Source organism: Anopheles cruzii, chromosome 2 (assembly GCF_943734635.1).
Source record: "Anopheles cruzii chromosome 2, idAnoCruzAS_RS32_06, whole genome shotgun sequence".
NCBI classification, from domain to species: Eukaryota; Metazoa; Arthropoda; class Insecta; order Diptera; family Culicidae; genus Anopheles; species Anopheles cruzii.
Genome location: NC_069144.1, coordinates 61,595,664 through 61,617,037, shown reverse-complemented (window position 1 = coordinate 61,617,037; position 21,374 = coordinate 61,595,664). Strand labels below are relative to the sequence as shown.

The following is a 21,374-nucleotide window of genomic DNA, read 5'->3' as shown; positions in this document are numbered from 1 at the left end:
ATTAGAATAGATTTTCATCATTCAGGTTAGTCCAGGGCTGCTAAAAAGAATACGAAACTAAACATAATCCGCACCGAGAATCGCACCAGCGAGAACGCATCTTCCAGTGCTTTTGTAAACAAATCTAACGATGGAAATACTGGCAGCTGTCAAACAACGGATCGCGCCAACTTCGACACACTTCTCCTTCTTCCTCTTTGGCAACCAAGGTACATAGCCTTTCAAAGACGCAGCCTACTCTGGACGAACGAAGCCGAGCAAGCGGCGTGGAGAGCAGAGCAATGGATCTCGAATGAATCGAATCTTTTCATCCGCTTATCCGCCTCCAGATGACATCAGAGAACGTTCGTTGCCATCCTGTTTGTGTCCTCACTCGTTGGATTTTTTCCCATCCTTGAGTCTCAAATAAATCCCCTCCGTGGTGGATGGAGGTTACCAAATTTACCGGTTTCAAGCTTGCTTCGCATTACCACTCACTTATTTTCAACAAATCGTGACAGAAAAACGAAGCAAAAAAATATTTCACGTTTTTCCACCACAGAAAATTACGCCATTAATTCATTCAAGATTGCCCACATCGCACGCTAGACCGTGCGAAAGTCAGCGTTCTGCCATTCTGTGAACGACACAGTTGAAAAAGCCCTTGCGGCAGCCATCTTGCTTTTGAAGATTATTCGGGCGAGTCCCGGGTGCGCTGCGAAGCGAACATTGGGTTTGTACCTCAACTGGAGGGCGATTTCGATCCTACGCGGACGATAAGCACACTCATCGCGCAGATTTTCGCACTTGCACGTCGTAATGAAGCACTGCACCGCATTCGCGCACTCTTTTCGGATATTCGCACTTTCTTTGTCTAGTCGGAGCAGTGAGGCAGAAGGTAATTTTCTTCCCACTCCGATTGCGAACGCGCGCAAGGGTCACGAAAAATGCTTCTTTCTTCTTGGCTGCCGGAAAGAGAATGAGTGATTTGCCCGAGCTTGTGCTAGGACGACGCGCTGCCAACATGAGCGAACTCGATGCGCTCAAAGGCCCACGAAACGAACGCAGCCAGTTTGAGACAAACTTTCAAAAACGTCAATACGTGAGTTGAATATTTCAATTATTTATGCTAAATTTAATCTGTTCAACATAAATGAATATCTAAAAACCATTTCGACTTTATTGAGATCAATCGTTGTTGTAAGGGTTTCGTATACTCTTTTTACGTCACGTACACCATGTACATCTATAAACCTTGGCAGTAAGTGGGTTTCAAAACAAGCTCCGCCTCGGAACATTTGGTTCGTAAGCCGAATAACGTAAAACCGTAAATTGGCGCAATACTAAGCAATGGCGGCCACTCCGTTAACAGCATCTTTACATCCAACACTCACTGAGTATGTAATAAAGCTGTTGCGGCAAAGTCGCATAACGACCGTGTACAGCTTTGTTCAAATCGATAGCGACCGGCTATCGAAAATCACCAACCTGAACGGGAGAAGCATCGTCGACATTAAAAGAAGTCTAGCAAAGCGCTTCTCTGGATCTCTAATCTCTAAAGCTGCATTGATCAAAAGAGGAGCAGCGAGCGTCATAACGACCGGAACGTCGGATGTGGATAAATTACTACAAGGCGGTCTTCGGCCAGGCCATATCTACGAATTATGTGGTGAATCGTTCACAGGAAAGACCGAACTTTGCCTGTCTATTGCTGCACACGTAGCCTACACACATCGTCGGATGGTGTACTACATCGACACCAAGTGTGACTTTTCCGCTACCAAAATCCAGCACTTGCTCGAGCAGCAGCACCGCGGGTTAATGGGGCGCGATCTTGCACACGTTATGAATCGAATCAAAGTAGAGCGTGTCTTCTCGCCGGAACAGCTAGTACAAGTAGTAGCAGATCTGGCCAATACTGATGCCTCGAAAGTAATGGCCACACCAATGTTGCTCATCATCGATTCACTACCGGCGCTCTGGTTTCTGTTTCATGACTCGAAAAGCTATTCCCAACCTGCGGGTTTGCTGACGAAGCTTCTGTGCTACTTGCGTAAGTTCGCGGCGCAGCAGTTAGTTTCAGTAGTGCTCGTTAATATAGTGGTTCAAGCATATGGAAAGGAAAGACGAAGAAGACCTCGGCAGGTTGGACCTCGGCTTGCCTCGGCAGGTTTCCATCCCGCTCTGGGCAAACACTGGAGAAACGCTCCCGGAACAAGGCTTTTGCTGCAGAAGAACGAGAACAAAGTCTTGATTCGTGTGTGGAAAAGTAGCTACCTTCGCTCGAAGGCCCATAAAGAGGTTCGGATAACTGATGCTGGTTTTGTGTCTAACGCAACTGAAGACAATTAAAAGGAGAATGATAGAAGCGTCTATTTCTAATCGCATTACTGATGAACTTGTCGGCTGTAAATAAAACATATATCTCGTTTCCCTAACGCGTATCTTACAGATGGCTAATAAAGAAATACCACTACGTACACCGCAAGTGTCGCGCACCGGGGGCTACGGCTACTTGAGCATCCCGTATTTTTCCCTGTGATACATTTTAAGCACCTTCCTCGGAGGCACGAGTTCCCGGCTCAATCCGGGACGTTTCTTTTTATTCGGCGTCGTTTGCTGTGTCGGCACCAACGATACTTCTGTGGTGCTTGGGCCTTCTTCTGGTTCGTGCTCGCTGCTCGGCAGCTCCTTGCGTAGTATCAGGTCGGAATCGTGCGCAAAGTTGCACTTGCTTCCGAACCGACAGCGGCCCTTTTTATAGCTCCAACATACTTTACGTTTCTGCTCCGAAACGTTCGCCTCGGGATCGACCATCTTCACGTGCTTCTCGAGACTGGCCAATTTGGCTTCTTCCGCCTCGCGGAAAGGGTTACTAAAAACACTGCCTGGTATTACGCGATGCGTACCCGACTGCAGCATATCGCTGGCACTCGGTAGGGGAAGCGATGAGACCGCACTACTGAAAACAGGATAACGACATTTGTAGAACACCTGACGGTTCTTGTTGATCCCACTGGTAGGTCCCAAATTTACGTGTTAATCGGATGGCTGCCGGATCTTTCATCGGTTAACGGTTCATCCTTGGTGTCTGCCTCTGCCAAATCGGACAGAGACGATCCCTCACTGTCGCCATAATCTGCTACCAGCGAAAACATAACGTTCCGTAGCTCATTTGCAGCAATACTTCCTTTGTGTACGATAATCTAGAGAGCATCGGGCTCGACGGTAAACTAAACTGGGTTTTCGCGATTATGATGATAAACAAAACTACAAAGCTCACAATTTCTTTGATTATTTGTGCAAACAATCTGATCTAGAAAGCTTCAGATTTATCATGCGGTAAACGTCAACAATTAAAAGAAGTACTAGATTTCCAAAGTTTGCCGACGACAAGCAAAAAAAAAAATTTCCTGTAACAACCTTGGCATCTGGCCGAAAATGTCGCTCTGTTGTCATAATTTTGTAAATAAACCTTCCAAGGGTTTCTTTCCACCTGCAAAGTTGTATGCGACGATTCGGATTCGCTCTCGGGGATAAAATGATGAAAATGATAGGTAAGCGACGCAACGGTTAGGTCAAGCGGATTATGTTGTATCAGACGGTCAATCATTTTCGTAATTACAGACATTGGAGCAAACCTCACAGACCCAATGTTTCAAGGGATTTATAACGGCAATGCGAAACACGGACCGGATCTTTCGCACGTGCTGAATCGTGGGTGGTCCGGTGGCTTAGATAAAATTATTGTTACCGTGGGAACGCTTTCGGACTGTGGCTCCGCATTTGATATTGTAAAAAATGATGGTAAGCATGTCAACCACGTGCCGTGCTTGCATTTATTTGCTTAGTTTACTTTTCTAGAGCGACTTTACTGCACTGTTGGAGTCCATCCTACTTATTGCGGACAGTGCGAGACAGATCCGGATGCATATTTCGCATCCTTGTGCCATGAGATTGAGAGCCATCGCGATAAGGTGATCGCTGTTGGTGAGTGCGGCTTGGACTACGATCGATTGCATTTCTGCGAAAAGGACGTTCAGCAACGTTTCTTCGAGAAGCAGCTGGATTTGGCGGAAAAATACAATCTGCCACTGTTTCTACACTGTCGCAATGCACACGATGATTTCATTGCGATTTTGCAGCGCAATCTCCAACGACTTCCGAAGCGTGGGGTGGTGCACTCGTTTGACGGACCGTTGGTTGCGGCTGAGACATTGATAGCGGCAGGATTCTACATCGGTCTCAACGGGTGTTCACTAAAGACGGAGGATAATCTTGCGGTTGTGGCTAGTATACCAGACGAATGGATTATGATAGAAACCGATAGCCCATGGTGCGAGATTCGGCCGTCCCATGCCGGATCGAAGTACGTGAAAAGCAAGTTTCCGACCGTGAAGAAAAAAGAAAAATGGGACCCCAACTCCCTCATTGCTGGACGCTGTGAGCCGGTTATGATTTGGTGAGTTGACATGCACTGCCGTCGTTGGGAAGAAAAACGTAACATAGGAATCGTTTTAATTTCCTCAAAATATTTATTTTTAGCCAAGTTCTCGAAGTGTTAGCTGGTGTGAAAAAAAAATCAATTTCGGAACTTGCTGCGCAGTACTACAACAACACGATGAAAATGTTTTTTTCTGTTTAAGACACTCTTGAAAGCATTGATTTGGCATAGAAAATAAATCCAATGTTGCACTAAGAAAGAAGTTGAATTAAAAAAAAAATCACTATTTAAATAATACGAAAACACATGTATTGGCCATAGCACTATTCATGTTCACGGTGCACGGGGCGGGAGAGAATTATTTCCATTTCTTGTACTCGCAACCATCCGGCGGTTGAACCTGCACCTGCTTGGCGCCAACCTCGGACCAGTTAGTGCTGAGAACGGTACCGCCCGACTCATAGTACGACTTCATCATCGCTTTCTTGGTGTCTTCGTTCGCATCGGCGTAGATTTTCCGAAAGAGATCGCTTACATCGTCCTTTTCCTAAAATTAGAATCAAGGAACCGTATTGAGCAATGCGGAAGGTGACAGGGATGTGATGATACCGGAAGATCGCCGCACAAACGCACTTACAGGGTCATCCTTTTCGATTTGTTTGGAAATTTTATCCCAATCGTGCTTTTGTTTGGCCGGAGCAACGGCAGTGGACGGTTGCTCGTCGACCTGTTCCTGGCGTTCTAGCGCATCCCACCGATGGCCGATCATCTTGGCGAGCTTGATTTCGACCTTGCTCGGAGTGGCCTTGTGGCTGCTCTGTTCGGTGTTGATCGGATTCCATAGGTGCAACACAATCGGTTCGACATCGTCCGCCTGCAACCGCAGCGTATTTTGCTCCAGCTGAACGGAATAGTTCTTTTCTGCAGCGTTTTTCAATAACACCGTCACCGTGACGGCCGTCTCCGTTTGATACCAATCGTATTTAACCTTGCTCGCCATTGCTCGCTATCTACAATGGCCGACCGTGGCACTGAACTATGTTTCTTCCACAGAAACAGGAAATGATAGATACTTTTTAGCAAATTCACGTTCCACGCGGGATTGAACGGGACGCTGCGACTGCTGAAATGGAAATGTGTTTTCTAGAAACTACGACATTTGCGAGTCCCACCAGTGACATTAAATTGTTGCCATTGACAAAAGTGACGTTAAAACGATCAGACAATAGTAAACAATGATAAAGTGTTTCCTGTTCGATCGCAGTTAAGCAATTTACCTACCGAATTTTCACGGGTTTTCTGCTGGTTTTTATTGGTTGAAGCGTCGACGGCTACTTTGTTTTGCGTAGCAATATATGATCAAACTATTAGCTTTCGCACACGACATTTTATTTGATATTTTTCCATGAAAATCACGAATGTTCGTGATTTTTCGTGTTGGAGTCAAATTGCCTTTTCTTGTCCTTATTAAGGAGAAAAGGTAAAAAACCATCCAAATTGGCCGTTTAACTGTCACTTTTGCGAGTCCTTTGTTTACAAATGAATGCAACGGAGCAACATTATTTCCGACGGTTGTCAACGCATTTTCCAAGTGGAAAGCGAACGTGTCCAAAGAAAAGCAGCGAACTCAGCCGTTTGTGGAAAGTAAATTACTCGAAACTCAGCCGCTCCTTGTTTACCCTTACTTGATCGAACTTTGTTGCATTTGACCGAAAGTGTGCGCTCTTGTGAGGATGGTGCGCAGTTCCCGGACTAATGGTGCGGAACATGAGTGAAAGCTCATGGTCCACAGCCAAACGTGTCGCTCGAAGAAACAATATCAAGGACTGGAGCTGTTGTAAGAAGTGGAAAAATTGGAGATTCTCCAAAGTTAGGTCACCGCAACTTGGTGGCAAGGTCAAAATTCGGCTTTAGGACGACCATTTCAACGGAGTTCAGACGGGAACGTGGGCCAAAACAACGGGACTGTAATTCAATTAATCAACTAACTGTAACACCAGCGCAAAGAGAAACGCGAAGATACTCGTCAACATCGTGAAAAGCAAGGCGAATAAGATATAACATAAAACATGAAAGCGATTGAAGCAAAGATAGTCGTGCTCGGATCGCAAGGTGAGTATTTCGCAGCAAGCTCTGCTTCGGACACGCTTCCGTCTAGTGACCTTTACCTTGAGGAAAATCGGCCACGGCTGGTAAACTTTCATAGCCCAAAGAAGCAAGATTGTGACTCTCGTCTTCATGGTTTTTTCCTTCGCCGTCTTCAACAGTACTGCGCATTTCTTAGCCTAATGAAAACGATGGGATTTTTCCCTCCATTTATCTGCTCCACATTCTTTAGCCAGTTGCAGATTGTATGTGCATAAAGGGGTTTGTCTTACTTATGCATCATTGCCAGCCCGCACAAATCGCAGCTGTGCTTATCAGTGCAGAAAGGCTCAGTAGGCTGGTCCACCCGTAGAAGCGATCGCTAAGCGTTTTGCTTTGTGTTTTCTATTTCTCTTCATTTTATCCACTTTTATTTCGAGCAAATCTCTCAGCTTTCCTTATCTGCATGCAAGTTGACCGCACTTCTAATCCTTCAGAAAAAAAACGAATCTTTTGCTAGGAATCTTTGTTGTCATGTGCATTTCTTGTCGGGTTCAGTGGCGTGGCAGATAATTGTTGATCAAATAGCCGTGACTATAGCATTCAAAACATAAGAACCCGAGCCCAACACAAAATGTGATAAGCTTTTATCTTAGCTCTAGTGAACAATAGATTTCGTTCAGGCTCCAGTATTGCCCTGTTTGCCAACAGCAGACACTCAATGCGGTTTGTGTCAACAAACGGTGGGACTTATCTTATTGCTTAATTCTATTTCGCAGGTGTTGGTAAAACGAGTTTGGTGGTGCGTTACGTTTCCAATGTGTACACCAAAGAAATTTCGCCCACCATCGGAGCATCGTTCTTCACGTGCAAAGTAAACTTGGAAGATTTCAAAGTAAAGATGCAGGTGAGCTTACCATGGGACATGTGGCGTTGAAAAGGGGTTTACGATGCAAGAACGTTTCTCTGCAGGTTTGGGATACGGCCGGTCAGGAAAGATTTAAGGCCATGGCGCCACTGTACTATCGCAACGCAAACGCGGCACTGCTAGTGTTCGACCTCACGCAATACAATTCCTTCAACGAAATCAAGGGCTGGGTACAGGAACTGCAGCGCAACGTGCAGGAACCGATGGTACTGTCACTGGTAGGCAACAAGCTCGACCTGGAAGCGAAACGTGCTGTCTCCCGGGAAGAAGCTATGTTGTACGCAAACTCGATCGGTGGCAACTACTTCGAGACCTCTGCCCTACACGATCAGGTGAGTTTGGGTGGAAAGCCCCTTGGGAGGTGCCCTAATGATTACTTTACTTCTCTTGTGCCTTTTCATGCAGGGTATCGAGCAAGTATTCATATCAATAGCGGTAGGATTAATAAAACTCTCTGGCGAAGACATGTGCTCTTCGTTGAAGCGATACGAGTCCAACGATTCACTCGTCCTTTCAGGCTATTCCACACGTAAGAACATCCCACTTCATTTGGTGTTCCGAAGGGCGGTAAAATGGTTTCCCTCTTATCTGGTTTGCAGGCGTTAACGGCGTGGTACAAATGGGCATTCCAGTGGAAAACGATAGCATACTTAGCGACGGCACGGGTCGACTCGAAACACCGTCTTGGAGCAGAGACCACATAGCGCACGGCGACGAACAGCGCGTCGGTTGGTGCTGTTACTAGAAAACGCAGACTCGTATTTCTATTCTTTTTTGAACACTTTTTTCCGATCAATCCCGGCCACCGAACCAGCGGGGCGGATTGCAGGACAAGCTCAAGAATTGAGAGATTTGTGATAGCTTTTTTATATTTATATCAGACGATACAAACCCGACGCTGAACCTCCCTTTCTCCAGTCACACACAGTCGCAAGTTGCTCGTGCTTCGAATGACTGGTTGTAAGCATTTTTTCGGCATTTCCATGGCATTTTCCTTTCGTTATAGCTCTCTACCGCAGGAAGCGTTCAACTATATAGTAGAGCAAATATAAGGAAAATATCTATGGGGCGGGTAGGGTTGGTTCTTCTATAAGCAATAACGCTGTGACTCTTGACACGATCTCTTTCGCACACGTTGAACGATCAAGTTCTGACTCGATTTCGTACGATCTTCTGCGATTACTAGCCGATTTGCGGAAACCTTGCGGGTCCGACTAATACCTGTTATCAGCTGTAGAGATATCGAACTCACGTGAACGGATTCATCGAACTCATCTATGATATAAGGACGATTTGCATATACATATTTACATATACTTCTTTAAGCGAAAGTCAATTAATCCGAACATCTCTCGGCCCATCATGGACATCATGTATTGTTTGCATTTTCATACATACTTTCGTTTTCCAGCCTATTCTTGTTGTCTTTTTTTAATAAACCACTTTTGAAGAGCTTTACAAATGTTTGTCTGCCGGTACATATTGAGTCATTCAAGCTGTGGGACAACATTAGTGCGTAGTAACATTTGTGCAAAGTGATCGATGATGACAGGGTGTGCACGGTTTACATGAATAATAAGAAACCGACCAGTAAAATCGTTTCATACTCCTGTATTTTTTAAGCATGAAAAGAGGTTTCACGCATCCGAAAAAGGACGATAGCGAAAAAGGGTCGGAATCCTGCATTGCCAGCTGTTGTGTGTGAATTGGTATTGGTGTCAGCATTCTACAATTCGGCATGCGTGTGTAACCACCTGTTGCCATGGTGACGCACACATTGCCATCGCTTCAACGCGTTGACAAACAATGCGAGGAAAGGGTAAACATCTCACGGGACAAGTGCGTGATCTTCGAAAAGATCTAGGAAAGATCATTGTAAAAGTCTGCATAACTGTTACATAATTGATCATTAATAGCAAATAATGGAAGTGAATGCGGGCATACGTAAGGCAACAAGGAAAACGGATTTTAAGTTTAGCACATCCAGCGATGAAGGGTACGTTCGTATTGGCCGTAGCGTTTACCTTTGAACAAAAGGAATTGATAAGAATCTCCCATTTAAGAATATTATTAAACATTCACCACACCGTGCGCAATCACAACGACGCAACCGTGCTGCGGGTCCGTTTCACGGCGGCAGGATTCACTGCCAACAACGACCGGTTGATCGCCGCCGATCATAGGTAAGCATCTTTCGATATCCCAACTTCGAACATCACACTATGATTATGTTTCCAGGGACAACCTGTTCGTGTTTGATCTGGTTCATCAAACCTATTGGTATCTATCGGAGCTGGTGGAAAAGGTGACCGTTGTTGAAGGCTTGTTGGGAAGCCATCTCGTGGCATTGGGCAGTAGGGATGGGATGCTGTTTGTCGTTGATTTGGGTGAGTTGTTTAGAAGAACTTATAATCATGTTTTTCGATTTACAATTAAAACTGATTGTTTCCCTCCCTCTTCCCTCCAGACACAGAACAATGCCGGGTGAAACTGCAGGTTCATGCAGGAAGGGTGTTAAGCTTAAAGAAATCGCCCGCTGGATCCGGAAGCTCCTATGTGCTCGTCACGACAGTGAACGGTTCCAAAATCTATGCCATCGATAGCTTCGCGGAAGTGTCTCGTCTGGACTACAATCTTTCATCGAGTGATTCAGTGTCGCTGGATCAAACTCATTGGTTTAGCAGTGCTCAAGGCCCCGCTTTGATTGGTCACACCACCTCCGGCATACTGAAAGTCTATCGAATGAACTTCAAACCGATTAAGGAACTGAACGCCGTAAAGCTCATCGAGCTGCACCTTAAGGGTCGACCGGCGGAAGTGGTGGACTGTGCGCTGCAGCAAACAAAAGAGCTGACCGGAACCAATCAAGATTCAACTTTTGCGAACGACCAAATTAGAATGCTGATTGGGCGCATTACAGCTAAACGCCACGAGGGCTACTTACGCGGAGCGCAAGTGACCAGCGACGGTCGCCACTATGCGATGTTCTGCAGCAATGGCACTCTGGCATTTCTAGCGCTCGACTCGTGGCTGATCTGGCGACTAGTGGTGCTTTCCAATTTGTTTATCCAGCGCTTTGCCTTCGTTCCACCTGCCGAACCACCAACCGTTGCGGCACCATTAGTAAAGTCCGCCTCCGGTGTAACCGGTACCGGCTTGAACCGCCACCGTCATTGGTCAACGACGGCGATTGCGCTGGCCGCGCACACCATTGACAATGATTTAGTGCTGGTGAATTTTGGTCACCGTACTAGCCGCCTGGCGGTGGTCCGTTCGCTACTGGACGCTGAGATGGGCCGACCAACCGGCACGAGATGCTATAAATTTGCTTTGGCCAACAACGGAAGAATGCTGGCGAGTGTGCTTAAAAGTGGCGAAGTACGACTACACAATTTGCAGCGCTACGCAATGCAGATCGGTAGTGAACCGGAAGATGCCACCGAACCCACATTCGGTCCAACGACACGCTCACCGGCCCATTACTGCGCCGTGAAGTCGAGCGACCGTTCCGAATACCGTGGTAGCACTCAACTCCGGAGCTGGCGTCGAATTAAAAACGACCGCCAAATGGACGCTGTTCAGTCGCAGGTAGGGCTACGCATCTCCGAGAGCAGTTTTAGTTTCTATTTCTTTGTTCCGCCGCCGAAGTTTTTGGACCACAATTTATTGCCTCTCTAATTACGCTCTTGCGAGTGTGTCGTTCTGGTTTCTTGGCATGTTTGTCCTGTTGGGCCGCCGTTTTGGATGACCTCATTGGCGGAACTTTTTTTCTGTTTCCTCACTGGTCGCATCGTAATTGTTTTCCCCTTTTTTTACCCCTCGAAACACTTTTTTGTTCCCTTTCTTTATTGGCAGATAGCGCACAATCTACCGAAAGATCGACTGCTTCCGATATTGAAAGAGTATGGTGAGTATCCGGCCAAACATCGGCCCACCATCTGGCGTGGCGTCCTCGAGTTGCCGGGCGATGCGGAAAGCTTCGGTGCGTTCCTGCAGCGTGGCCAGCATCCTTGCGTCGTAGATTACGACAAACGGTTCGCCGAGGTCGCTGACCAGCGGACCGTTCGTAGTCTGAAGAAAATTGTTTCCTGTCTGGCGCACTGGTGCCCCGTGTTCGGGCTGGTCGATTACGTACCAAGTTTCGTGCTGCCTTTCGCCCGGACCCTGCCGAACGATGCCCTGACGCTGTTCGAAACGGTGGCCACGATACTGTTGAACCAGTGCCAGCTGTGGTTCGAGTTCGCTCCTCTCGAACCGTTCAACTACCTGGCGATGGTTACGAACGTGCTGGCCGAGTGTGAGCCACGGTTGATGCATTTTTATCGTCGACACAACATAGAGGCCCGCACCTACGCCCTGCCGCTGATGGAGAGTGCCTTTGCCGCCTGCTGCCCGGACTCGCACCACTGGCAGTGTCTGTGGGATCATGTGCTATCGAACGAGCCGTACTTTCCGGTGTTTCTAATTGTGGCCTACAGCAGTGTGCAGCGTGGCGTGTTGATGGCTCTTCAGACTGCGGCAGAGATCGAAAACTTCTTCCGTCATTTGCCAGACGCCGCCATCGATGTGCGGCGTCTGATACGCCGTGCGCACGATCTAATGGACCGGCAAGGCACCGGATCCATCCATCCTCAGCATTACATTAAATCATTCGTTCCACTGAACGCGATCGGCTCATCGTCGTCGGCGGGGGCAGCATTCCGGCCCGGCGCTGGTCGTCCCAATTCAGGGGAGAGTGCTGCGGATTGCGAATCGTCAAGTCCTTCGACAGCGTCCGATACGTCCGTATGTGTCGGCGACGGCCCGTCGAGGACGTACGCGTGTTTTAGCAATTTTCCCAAAAAACTCACCGAAGCTCGGTGTGTCCAGGTTGGGGCACTTCAGGCGGAGCAGCAACGGCTTGAAGCGAAAATTATAGGGCTGGAAAAGCTGGAGCACTCGCTACAGGACCGGATGGTGAATAATTTGATCCGACAGGAACACGAGCAGCGCTTGCAGGGTAAGTAATGAGCGATTGCAACGACCACCGCCTGCGGGGTCTAGGTATCAGATGGCATGTCTTTCGCTTTTTTTCGTGGTCCACTAAGTCACAGCTTAGTGCGTGAGTTCATCGGTGCTTGCGCGCTGTGCAAAGAGAGTGCAGCACAATCCTCTTATGATGCGCCCTTGGCTTCGGTTCCTTGGTACACCGTCACCCGCTGGCCGAGGGGTTTAAAAACCAACTCACTATACGGCGTGCATCGGATGGATCCTTTTAATCGCATTAAAATCGTCGGCCGAAGGTGAAGCGCATTGTAAAACTAAGCATATTGCACCAAACTAAGAGGATTACGTCTAACTTTTCCCGTGTTTATCAGCACATCCTTGGTGCTACCTTGAAAATACGAAAAGTAGCTAAAAAATCCAAAATTAAACGTCGTAGGCAGTTCGGCGTTAAGAACGGAATGCAAATTGGTTTCTTGCAATTGTGGCCCGTTTCTTACCCAATAGAAGTCAAATCGCGGCGGTGAAAGTTTGCTTTACAAACATTTTGGAATTGATAATGAATAGTTTCGGGTGGTTTCGGATGAATTTTAATGCTGCGTTCGTTCACTTTCCACAACTTTACGGTATAGCTAGGCTTTTGTTCCGAGTCGAAGGGAGTTGAATTCATTTTGGAATCACGTAGCGTGAGACAACTCGTGGGAACTTGCTTCGACAAATGTATCCGAACACATCGAAGGGCACAAACTTCCGATTTGTTCAGGAACAGCAACATTGCTTTGATAGTTGGATAAATAATGGAACGCGAGCAGCACGACACGACTGGCATCATATGCTGCACACAACTTCTAACAGGCCACGGTCCTGTGCCTTACCATTGGGGTCCTGTTGGAACTTTAGTTCTCGCGCGTCTAGCACGTTCCGCAGTGTGGTTCAAGAAAGATGACTAACAATTTTTCTCCCTGCACTTCCGTTCCGGGCTTCGACAGAAGTGGAGCGCAAGTTTGAAGATGCAATCAGCCGGGAAGAGCAGCGGCTGGAGATGCAGCGGAAATTGCTGCTGCTGCACCGGAAGCAGCTGCGCGAACGAGAGAGCGAACTGTCGCTCGATCTGCACAATGCCAAACTCGTCAGTGACGCCTCGGTTCGCGAGCGGGATCTCGAAACTTTGCTCAAGAAACTCGACCGCGAGGTAAGAAGCAGTGGCTCGCCCTGGGGCCCCAGCCGCCAATACACAACACCCGCCATTGTGCGCGATTGGCTCGGACTTGCACCGGGCACCTCGAAATGGATTCGCCTTAAAATTAGGTTTTCTTTCATTTCCTTCGCGAACGTCGCCCGCTGGTTCCGCCGGGGCCTCGGTCGTATTTGCTTTTCGTCGTCTTGCAACGCGGCAGAAACAACGCGAGGAGACCGATCTACTGTTCGCTGAAGAGGATATCAAACTGAAAGAGCTGGAACTGGTCGGTCGGTACAGGAGCGGCCTTGCGGTGGAGGCGTCCCGATTGCACACTGCAGATTCCTCCGGATGGCCAGAGTCTAGCCGGGGACACATGGAACATCGTTACCACGCCGCTCTCGAGCAGCTGGCAGTGCAGAAGCAGAAACTTTACGACGAAATCGATCGGGTAAGTTGACCCTGTGGCCATTGCACCATAACCATCCTCATCCTGTAGGCAAAAGAAAAAACGGAAACCTAAATCCGATCATGTTCCCATCCACTACGGATTACTGTAACGATACGGGGGAAAGTTTTGCCTCCAAAGTTTGGAAAGTAAATGGTTGTCTCTTCGATCTCTCTCTCGCTCCCGTTGCATCGCCTGCACTAGACTTACTCCAGCCTGGGGCTGCAACCTGGGGCTAACGAGTACACCTACCGCACTGTGTCGGAGTTGCGAAAGGTGGCCACCATCGCCAGTAATGAACGATACCCGCCAAAGGCGGAAGCGAGCGAATCCAAGGAACAATCAGCATCAGCTGTGAAAAAGCCGGATCTGGTGGCCGCCACCAGTCAGCTTAAGGTTTGGTTAACTTCAGCCGTGCGGTGGGGTGGTCGTTTTTTGTAACTTTCGTCACATCTTCTTCCTGCAGCTATATGAAGACAAGATTCGAAAAGTTGAGGAACAAGTAAAGATCCTGCAGCGGTTGAAACAAGACAGGACGCACAAAACTTCCACTAAACTGAGTCCTTAAAACGGGTCGAAGTACACGCCAGGTACCGTGCCGGAGGAGTGCGTCGAAGTGTGTTGTTCTGCGTTGAGTTCAATAAAACAAGAACCAAAGCACACCTAACGAACGAATAACAAAGAAAAGCTCTTACGGAGCGCAGTGTCTTCATGCTTCCTTCCGCTTGTCAATAATAAAAAGCGCCGGAATTGCATCAGGGACGCTGCATCGCTGTCTGTGCGTTTTTATGACCCCGCGCGTGAGTGGTTCGATCGGCGCCCGTGGCCGAGTCCGAAAGTACAGGCTCCCAGTGCACCGTTCGCGGCGCCATGCAATCCAGACCAGGATGAAGAGATCATTTGCCGTGTAAGGGTGAGTTGCGGACACGTACGTCGTACCGAGCAGTCGGAGCGAACGATGAAAAATGCAACTCATCCAGTAATGGCGTATCGGAATGACTCCAAGTATTATGTTTCTCATATTTCATCCCATCTGCTGCGTCCATCCCGGGGTGGTTCGCTTCCATGCGGACCTGACAAACGATGGGATGGATTTGGGATTGTGCAGTCAGTGGAAATAGTGGACGAAAAAGCAAAAGGGAAAGTAGTGCACCCAACAATAGAGATTTATTACACGCTGAGTACCTATTTGAATCCGGTGTGATCTGGTGCATATTCTATCCTTGCGCTGGGTTGGGCGCCTCGCAACGCTTTGGCTTTGTCCGGACCGAAAACCCTTTGTTTTTTTATTTTACTTTCTCCCTTGCTCCGCGCCAGTTGTTTCCTTTCTTTCGCGACAATGGATCTTGCACGATGACACTTTCTACGCCATTTGAAGCAGCTCTATGTCGGGCTCCGTTGTTTCTTGGGGCTCGCTTTTATAGTTTTTTACCACCAACGCGCCAGTCGCAACGTAGATGATGTATGCTGGGAATTTATTGGAGAGCGTGGGCAGATAAATCCACCTTCGAACATCACGAGCGAGCCCCGCGGCGAACCGGTTGGACTATACGCGTCACCTCCTTTTGGGCGATGATTTATACCGTCCGGGAACGGCTGTGGCCGAAAAGCCATGGAGAGCGCGTTCCTCTCTGCAAATCATTACCTTCTAAGCTGGTCAGCCAGGGCTTACTGAGTTTCTCTGAACCATGCGCTGGGTCCCACCAGATGGCGTCGGACATTTTGGGCCAAGCATTACGGTCTGATAACAATCTAACGATGGGCACGTGCCGCTTGGTGCCGTTTTCACTGCTATTTGCCTGCAATTTATCTGCGAACTGGTTTTTTGCACTCCGCCGGGCACGATCGGCATGATGTTTTCCGTGGTGATTGTACCCAGGATCCTGTGACACACGGCCACTACCATCGTTAGAACTCTCTCGCCGTAGCTACATGTGCAAAATTATTAGCATCACATTGGATGCACATTGGCACGCCCTCATAGCGGCAGCCGTGTGAGTGTTATGTGCTTTAATTTTTTTCTTCTCGTCATCATTCGGTGATCCAGCCAGCGTCATTCGGTCATTCGGTGATGTCCTGTCTTTGCGTTTTTTTTTCGTCCGCCAAGGTAGGTACATAAATCTGCAGCAGGGCAGAAGTCGTCGAGAGTGTTCTCCACGTCGGTTGGTTCTCGTTGCGATGGGTGCTTGTGATTATATCATTTGAACTTCAATCACGTAATTTAATAACGCTAGAGTGCCCTTTGGCCTGGACATGTTGTCGGGCTTCCTATTTGTCCAGTAGCTCGCCGGTTGAAAGCTTTTCTATCCTCGGCCCGGCAGCACAAGTGTCCTTGTCGTCGATTGGCGTATCCGTATGAAGCTGTAAATGGAAGCAACAGCAACAGCTGTGTAAATTGAAACAAATCTCGAACCTTGGAGGGTCCATCCTATTGGCCTCCGTTTTGCATGGCAAAAGGAAAAGTCAACGTAACGACGTCTACGGCATGATGGATGGCCGTTCCCTGGGATTCCCTTTGCTCCCTCGGTGCAGGAGTAATCGTGTGATCGTTCATTTTTTCGTTCAGCTATAATCCAAACAAGGTGCAGGTACCTTCCAGGCACCTTCTGAACGGTTGTAATACCTACAACAAAAGAGTCCAATGCCAAAAGCCTCTTCCACAAATACTAGCTGGTATGGATGATACGCAGTTGATTTAAGATTCTTTATCGGCTGCCTCCTACCAGGGACGACTACGAAAGTTCTTTGATCAATAAACTGCACCACACTCCGTTGGAAAAGACTGTTGATTACTTTGCGGTACTTTTGCTCTGATTGTGTTAAATGAACTGGTGGCAAAAGGGATCGCTTTCATTGACTACCGTTAGAAGATTGTACAATAACAGCACAGAGTATTTTCTGATTAACGGACATATTGGTTTTTCATCTTTAATCTGTAGTACCTTTCATTATCGGGGAATTGAGGACAGTACTTTGTTGAAGGCACTTGAGCTCCAAGAAAATAACCGCAAAATGTTAATTGGACCTTTGTTTACTCCAAGCACTGCATCGTGAGACACCAGTATCGTTCTTTATCGAGAAGATTACACTCCCGCCAGGCAACTAGCCGTGGACAACCGCGTCTCATCGGGCCAGCCACTAATGAGTCCCCGGAGGACGGGACGCTGTGTTTACTATATCAGCGCTTTCTCGCTGTGCGGCATAGCGAACCCTTTGCCTTGATGGCAGAAATCGTTGCTGCCGGCGTTGAAAGTGCCGTTGACTGTGTAATAAAAATTCATTGGCCCGTCTCACATACACACTGATTAATGCCATAAAAGCTATGCATAATGAATGAACCACAGCACCTGGCCAACGAGTAACACCGGGATTGGACCAACTTTGGGGGTTGTCTCAGTTTTCAGCACATCATTTGCAATTCCGTTTGCTTTTTGCGTCCCCATTATTTCTCTCCGGTACACTGTTATCTTGGAGGAGCTGCGTTCGAGGACACAGACCGATGAACTGGGAGAAAAAGCCGAAAAATGATCTTGTCCACTGATAAGCGGATTGATAATGAGAAAGACGGGACCGAACTAGACACCATGGCCGGCCAAGCGACCGGGCGTAAGCCGCTTACTGACAGAGGCACTAGGCTCGCTATTTGCGCACGGAGACACCTCAAAGCTAAGCCGAAGATCGGGATACGTAATCAGAACGAGAACTAGCTTTCGATAGCGTTGGCAACAGATCGGAAATTCCCCTTCACGGAATGCTAATTGCTTGTCGAATATTCGAATATTCAAAGCATTTGCTATAAGGGAGTTTGCAATGCTATGAAAGCTGAAGTTATGCATTTCATCGTGTCGTCGATTCTGCAAGGCTATCATCTGCGTCCGAAAATGCCAAACAACGATCCCGGGGCAATAAACGAATGGCAAAATATTATGCAAATCTATAAATGGCACGAGTGGGCCAACAGGAGCCAACCGTTCCAGTTATGCATTTTAAAGCGAAACCATTTGTGTATGATCAGTCCGAAAGAGTGTTGCACCCGTTGCAGGCGCTAATCACTGCCACATTATCGTTAAATTTATGGCGCTGGTCCACAGTAAAATCATCGATTTGTATGCAAAACATGGACCGTTTCCCTCAATGTGTGTTTTGAGGCTGGATGTTGCGTTGCAGGAGATGCTCAGACACTGCGTTTGTCCGTCGAGCGAAAGTGGCAGCATAAAACCTCGGCAAAAGGATGTGCACGGAATGCAATTCAATCTAAATGCCGCCACGGGCCGGTGGGTGGTGTGGTTAGAGGAAGAAATGGAACTGTATGCTTCACGGTCACAAATTGAGAAGTACCAGCCGTAGAGTTGCTGTTGCGAGGTACAATAATGAGGTGTGCAACCGTGCTTGCCGGCCGAGGGATCGGAATAACAAGGAATCGAGCACTGCACTAGGGAGTAGCAGGGTCGTTAGTTTGTTAGTTATTTTGCATCTCGGCACAAATTGGTAGCGGAACCTTAAAAACCAAAATAGTTATTGTAAAAGTATATTCATCAAAATACAACGCGAAATTTTGAAAACATCGTGAAACTTTGCACGAATCACGCAAGCTTCAGTTTCCCTAATTTATGACTAATTCAGTTCATTAATTTGCGCTACACAAAACACAACATATAATCCCTTTTTGTGGACGAAAAACTTTTCAGCGAAGCGGAAAACTGCAAAATTGCAGCAGGAAGAGTTTTACCTTATCAACAGTTGCCAGTAAAACGTCAACAATGCACCCTAACGAGGTTGGTCACAAACTCACGGACAGCGGAACTTTTCTTTTCGACGTCTAACCTTCGCGGTGAGAGTTGCACACACAAAATGTCCTCCGCTGCAGCACCTGTAAGCCACGGGGCATAAGAACAGCGTTCGGTAATGCATCAAAAGTTTGCACGTGGGGATTGCATTTTTTGCTTTATTGATGGTCCTCATTTAAATTGTTCAATCGAAAACTGCTGCGTTGCTCGCTGGGCGGATGGCGTAACTTTTGCAGTTGGCCTTCCACGTACCCATGACCAGCAGCCGGCCCGTCTAGGTAAAGTTTACCTAATTATGCTCCGATTTGCTCCGACCGAAACTTGTTGACCAATTAATCACGGTGACGACGGTACCAAGGATCAACAAATTAAGCTTTGCTCTCGTACGAAGGATTTGAAATGATTTCGCTTGTAGGCGAGGGCGGGGCTTTTTGCTGCAGTCGTTCGGTCCGAAATTCCGAGCGTAAAAAATGAGGAACTGTAGCGACCGAAAACGCGGGCCGCAGCAGCAAAAAAGTGCAAGACACGTTTACCATAAATCACAAGTTGACCTATGCTAGCATGTGGCGTACCAAGCAGTTAGTTGATAGTTGCCCTTCATCATGCAGAAACGACCGAGGACCGTGCCGCACTGTGTGCTCGTACTCTGTACGTACTTTCGGACGTATTCAACCGGCGTTTAATTATGAGCGATGCAATTCCTTGCGCAGGGCGGTTTTGCTTCGGTTACTAGTGCGCGAGGACTTGCATTTGGTGAAAGTTTCGGAGCGTTTTTTGCCGTTGGTCGAGACATTGCATAAAACGGGCCAAGATACCGTGGGAGTTTCGCAGTAAACGCTTTGCTTCTGAGAGCAGCGGAACTTTGGTGTAGCTTGCGTCGGGTGTGGCGAAGTTCGTAACTGCTAGAGAGCCCTTCGTGCCCCGAATAAGCGAAGTGTTAAGAAAAACTAAGCCAAAAAATTGTCACATGAAGGAATTCAGCGTAAACTATGACCATCGGGAGAATGCTTACGTCTAATTTTGGCTTTTCTATTTGTCAGTAATTTGGTAAACATTCTTTTATTTTGTTTTACTTTCATTCGTTTCCATAACTGTGCTATTATAAGAACTATTTCGGATTTAAAGTTAGGATTAAAACGTGACAACTTTCGTTTGTCACGTCTTGTACGTTGGCCTAGAGACGTGTCTTCCGTGGTGCAATGAGATAACTTTTCACCATACTGTCGGGATTCATGGACGAAGCGACTGGAAACTTACTGAAATGTATTACCATGGCAATATTGTTTTGACCCCGCCTGCTTGACATACGATTCTATGATTGGGTTGTTGATGCAAATCCGGCTTTCTTGGATTGTGTCGCCCAGGCCTTGGCTGGAGAGACTTAAGACGATAAATTGAATTTAGTTCCCGCATTCAAGTTAATATCGTTACCATATGGGTGACGTTAGGTGACGCAGGTGGGTGCCCAAAACTTTAGTGTACAAAGTTTGACTGCACAATCTTGCAAAATCCCTTGGATGCGTCGAAAGCGGCCTTAAACGTGAAAGGTTCCGATTCCGTAGTCAATTAGTTGCGTGGGGCGGCGGCAATGGCATAAAATATTACGTGCTCCGTGGCCAAGGAGTGCGATGAGCGTAGGACGAGTGTCGAAATTATGAAATCGTCGCAGCATCAAAAAGTAATTAAATTCGTCCAGGGTTGTAACGCGTTATGTATACAGCTCGGAGCACGTTGAGAGAAGTTTATCGTTTCGTTCGCATTGAAATGGGTTTCAAAATGAAACGTGGGAACGCGAAGGATTCTGTGGCGGGGTTTCTGGCTCGCTGTTGTCCGCAAAGTTTACCGGAGTTGGTGGGATAGTTTTCGCGAAAGCTTCCAAATGAATCCCCTTAGTTCGTTGTGCTGCATAACTCTGGCACAGCACGGTCAATTCATTGCTTCATGTACTGACCAGGTAGGATGCAAACATACACTAGCTGTTAGTAATATGAGAGAATCTTTTTCTTATGCACGCCAGCCTGTGGCCTTACTCGTCCAAATTGGTTGATGAGCGGACTTGATGTTTTGTCTATCAAATTTAGAACTCCTCGTATCCGTGAAATATGGACATTAATATAGAAGAGGGTCCAGCAGAAAACGTTTATACTAAAATGCTGCCACGTTTCGGTAATGGTTACGGCAAGGCAAAGTGGACGCTCCATTTGGATTTTGCTATCGATTTGTCTCGTTTTTTTGGGGGAAAAAACAAATTCATTTGCGCAGAATGGACAAAGTAAATAATGCATCTACTTTGTTAATTGTGTGGTTGAACCAGTTTAAAACACTAATTAAAAGAACGTTCCCCGTTCTGTTTTGCGTTGAGAATGAAAATGTAAAGTGATGCAAAATAATTTGAATTTGAATAATTTGAAGGGCTCGGTTCTATGGGAAGTACCGATGGTCTTGAGCCCCAACCGAGGCTCTCGCGGCTGTTAAAACTTACAACTTTGGTCAGGACCTTGCGCTCTGCAAATTGAATTCCGATGCATATTGTATTCGAACAA

General features: G+C 47.3%; 6 protein-coding genes across 8 annotated transcripts; 4 read left to right on the top strand and 2 right to left on the bottom strand.

The window, feature by feature from the left end:
* Positions 1 to 1,329: 1,329 nt before the first annotated feature.
* LOC128268515 (DNA repair protein RAD51 homolog 4) lies at positions 1,330 to 2,440 on the top strand. The gene has a single exon (XM_053005634.1). It carries the CDS (start codon positions 1,330 to 1,332, stop codon positions 2,329 to 2,331), a length of 1,002 nt encoding a protein of 333 aa, XP_052861594.1. The 3' UTR covers positions 2,332 to 2,440.
* LOC128268517 (uncharacterized) lies at positions 2,334 to 3,173 on the bottom strand. Of its 2 annotated transcripts, none has more exons than XM_053005636.1 (2): positions 3,016 to 3,173; positions 2,334 to 2,941 (listed from the first exon to the last, which is right to left on the bottom strand). In XM_053005636.1, the coding sequence occupies exons 1-2, from the start codon at positions 3,135 to 3,137 to the stop codon at positions 2,491 to 2,493; spliced, it is 573 nt and encodes a 190-aa protein (XP_052861596.1). In that variant the 5' UTR covers positions 3,138 to 3,173; the 3' UTR covers positions 2,334 to 2,490. The 2 variants fall into 2 exon arrangements, with proteins under 2 accessions (XP_052861596.1, XP_052861597.1); XM_053005637.1 differs by having other exon boundaries at positions 2,334 to 2,938.
* Positions 3,174 to 3,487: 314 nt separating this feature from the next.
* Positions 3,488 to 4,661, top strand: LOC128268516 (deoxyribonuclease TATDN1). The gene is made up of 4 exons (XM_053005635.1): positions 3,488 to 3,536; positions 3,607 to 3,786; positions 3,844 to 4,441; positions 4,525 to 4,661. The coding sequence occupies exons 1-4, from the start codon at positions 3,488 to 3,490 to the stop codon at positions 4,622 to 4,624; spliced, it is 927 nt and encodes a 308-aa protein (XP_052861595.1). The 3' UTR covers positions 4,625 to 4,661.
* Positions 4,662 to 4,702: 41 nt separating this feature from the next.
* Positions 4,703 to 5,787, bottom strand: LOC128268519 (protein SGT1 homolog). Of its 2 annotated transcripts, XM_053005639.1 has the most exons (3): positions 5,705 to 5,787; positions 5,061 to 5,546; positions 4,703 to 4,970 (listed from the first exon to the last, which is right to left on the bottom strand). In XM_053005639.1, exons 2-3 carry the CDS (start codon positions 5,421 to 5,423, stop codon positions 4,782 to 4,784), a joined length of 552 nt encoding a protein of 183 aa, XP_052861599.1. In that variant the 5' UTR covers positions 5,424 to 5,546; positions 5,705 to 5,787; the 3' UTR covers positions 4,703 to 4,781. The 2 variants fall into 2 exon arrangements, with proteins under 2 accessions (XP_052861599.1, XP_052861598.1); XM_053005638.1 differs by lacking the exon at positions 5,705 to 5,787 and having other exon boundaries at positions 5,061 to 5,579.
* Positions 5,788 to 6,029: 242 nt separating this feature from the next.
* On the top strand, positions 6,030 to 8,986 carry LOC128278250 (uncharacterized). The gene is made up of 5 exons (XM_053016933.1): positions 6,030 to 6,535; positions 7,288 to 7,415; positions 7,481 to 7,768; positions 7,842 to 7,965; positions 8,036 to 8,986. Exons 1-5 carry the CDS (start codon positions 6,493 to 6,495, stop codon positions 8,179 to 8,181), a joined length of 729 nt encoding a protein of 242 aa, XP_052872893.1. The 5' UTR covers positions 6,030 to 6,492; the 3' UTR covers positions 8,182 to 8,986.
* A 372-nt stretch (positions 8,987 to 9,358) lies between these two features.
* LOC128267197 (TBC1 domain family member 31) lies at positions 9,359 to 14,612 on the top strand. The gene is made up of 9 exons (XM_053003987.1): positions 9,359 to 9,432; positions 9,500 to 9,619; positions 9,675 to 9,823; positions 9,904 to 11,024; positions 11,292 to 12,435; positions 13,409 to 13,611; positions 13,817 to 14,047; positions 14,249 to 14,440; positions 14,511 to 14,612. The coding sequence occupies exons 1-9, from the start codon at positions 9,359 to 9,361 to the stop codon at positions 14,610 to 14,612; spliced, it is 3,336 nt and encodes a 1,111-aa protein (XP_052859947.1).
* The last annotated feature ends 6,762 nt before the right edge of the window (positions 14,613 to 21,374 follow it).

Excerpts from the sequence above, each read along its gene's own strand:
- LOC128268519 (XM_053005639.1), bottom strand. The coding sequence starts at position 5,423 with ATGGCGAGCAAGGTTAAATACGATTGGTATCAAACGGAGACGGCCGTC. Across the intron at positions 4,971-5,060 it reads AAATCGAAAAGGATGACCCT|GAAAAGGACGATGTAAGCGA; the intron begins GTAAGTGCGTTT and ends TTCTAATTTTAG.
- LOC128268516 (XM_053005635.1), top strand. The coding sequence starts at position 3,488 with ATGCGACGATTCGGATTCGCTCTCGGGGATAAAATGATGAAAATGATA. Across the intron at positions 3,537-3,606 it reads TAAAATGATGAAAATGATAG|ACATTGGAGCAAACCTCACA; the intron begins GTAAGCGACGCA and ends TCGTAATTACAG. Across the intron at positions 4,442-4,524 it reads TGTGAGCCGGTTATGATTTG|CCAAGTTCTCGAAGTGTTAG; the intron begins GTGAGTTGACAT and ends ATTTATTTTTAG.
- LOC128268517 (XM_053005636.1), bottom strand. The coding sequence starts at position 3,137 with ATGTTTTCGCTGGTAGCAGATTATGGCGACAGTGAGGGATCGTCTCTG. Across the intron at positions 2,942-3,015 it reads GGCAGCCATCCGATTAACAC|TAGTGCGGTCTCATCGCTTC; the intron begins GTAAATTTGGGA and ends TCCTGTTTTCAG.
- LOC128278250 (XM_053016933.1), top strand. The coding sequence starts at position 6,493 with ATGAAAGCGATTGAAGCAAAGATAGTCGTGCTCGGATCGCAAG. Across the intron at positions 7,416-7,480 it reads ATTTCAAAGTAAAGATGCAG|GTTTGGGATACGGCCGGTCA; the intron begins GTGAGCTTACCA and ends GTTTCTCTGCAG. Across the intron at positions 7,769-7,841 it reads CCTCTGCCCTACACGATCAG|GGTATCGAGCAAGTATTCAT; the intron begins GTGAGTTTGGGT and ends CTTTTCATGCAG.
- LOC128268515 (XM_053005634.1), top strand. The coding sequence starts at position 1,330 with ATGGCGGCCACTCCGTTAACAGCATCTTTACATCCAACACTCACTGAG.
- LOC128267197 (XM_053003987.1), top strand. The coding sequence starts at position 9,359 with ATGGAAGTGAATGCGGGCATACGTAAGGCAACAAGGAAAACGGATTTT. Across the intron at positions 9,620-9,674 it reads TTGATCGCCGCCGATCATAG|GGACAACCTGTTCGTGTTTG; the intron begins GTAAGCATCTTT and ends TTATGTTTCCAG. Across the intron at positions 9,824-9,903 it reads GCTGTTTGTCGTTGATTTGG|ACACAGAACAATGCCGGGTG; the intron begins GTGAGTTGTTTA and ends TCTTCCCTCCAG.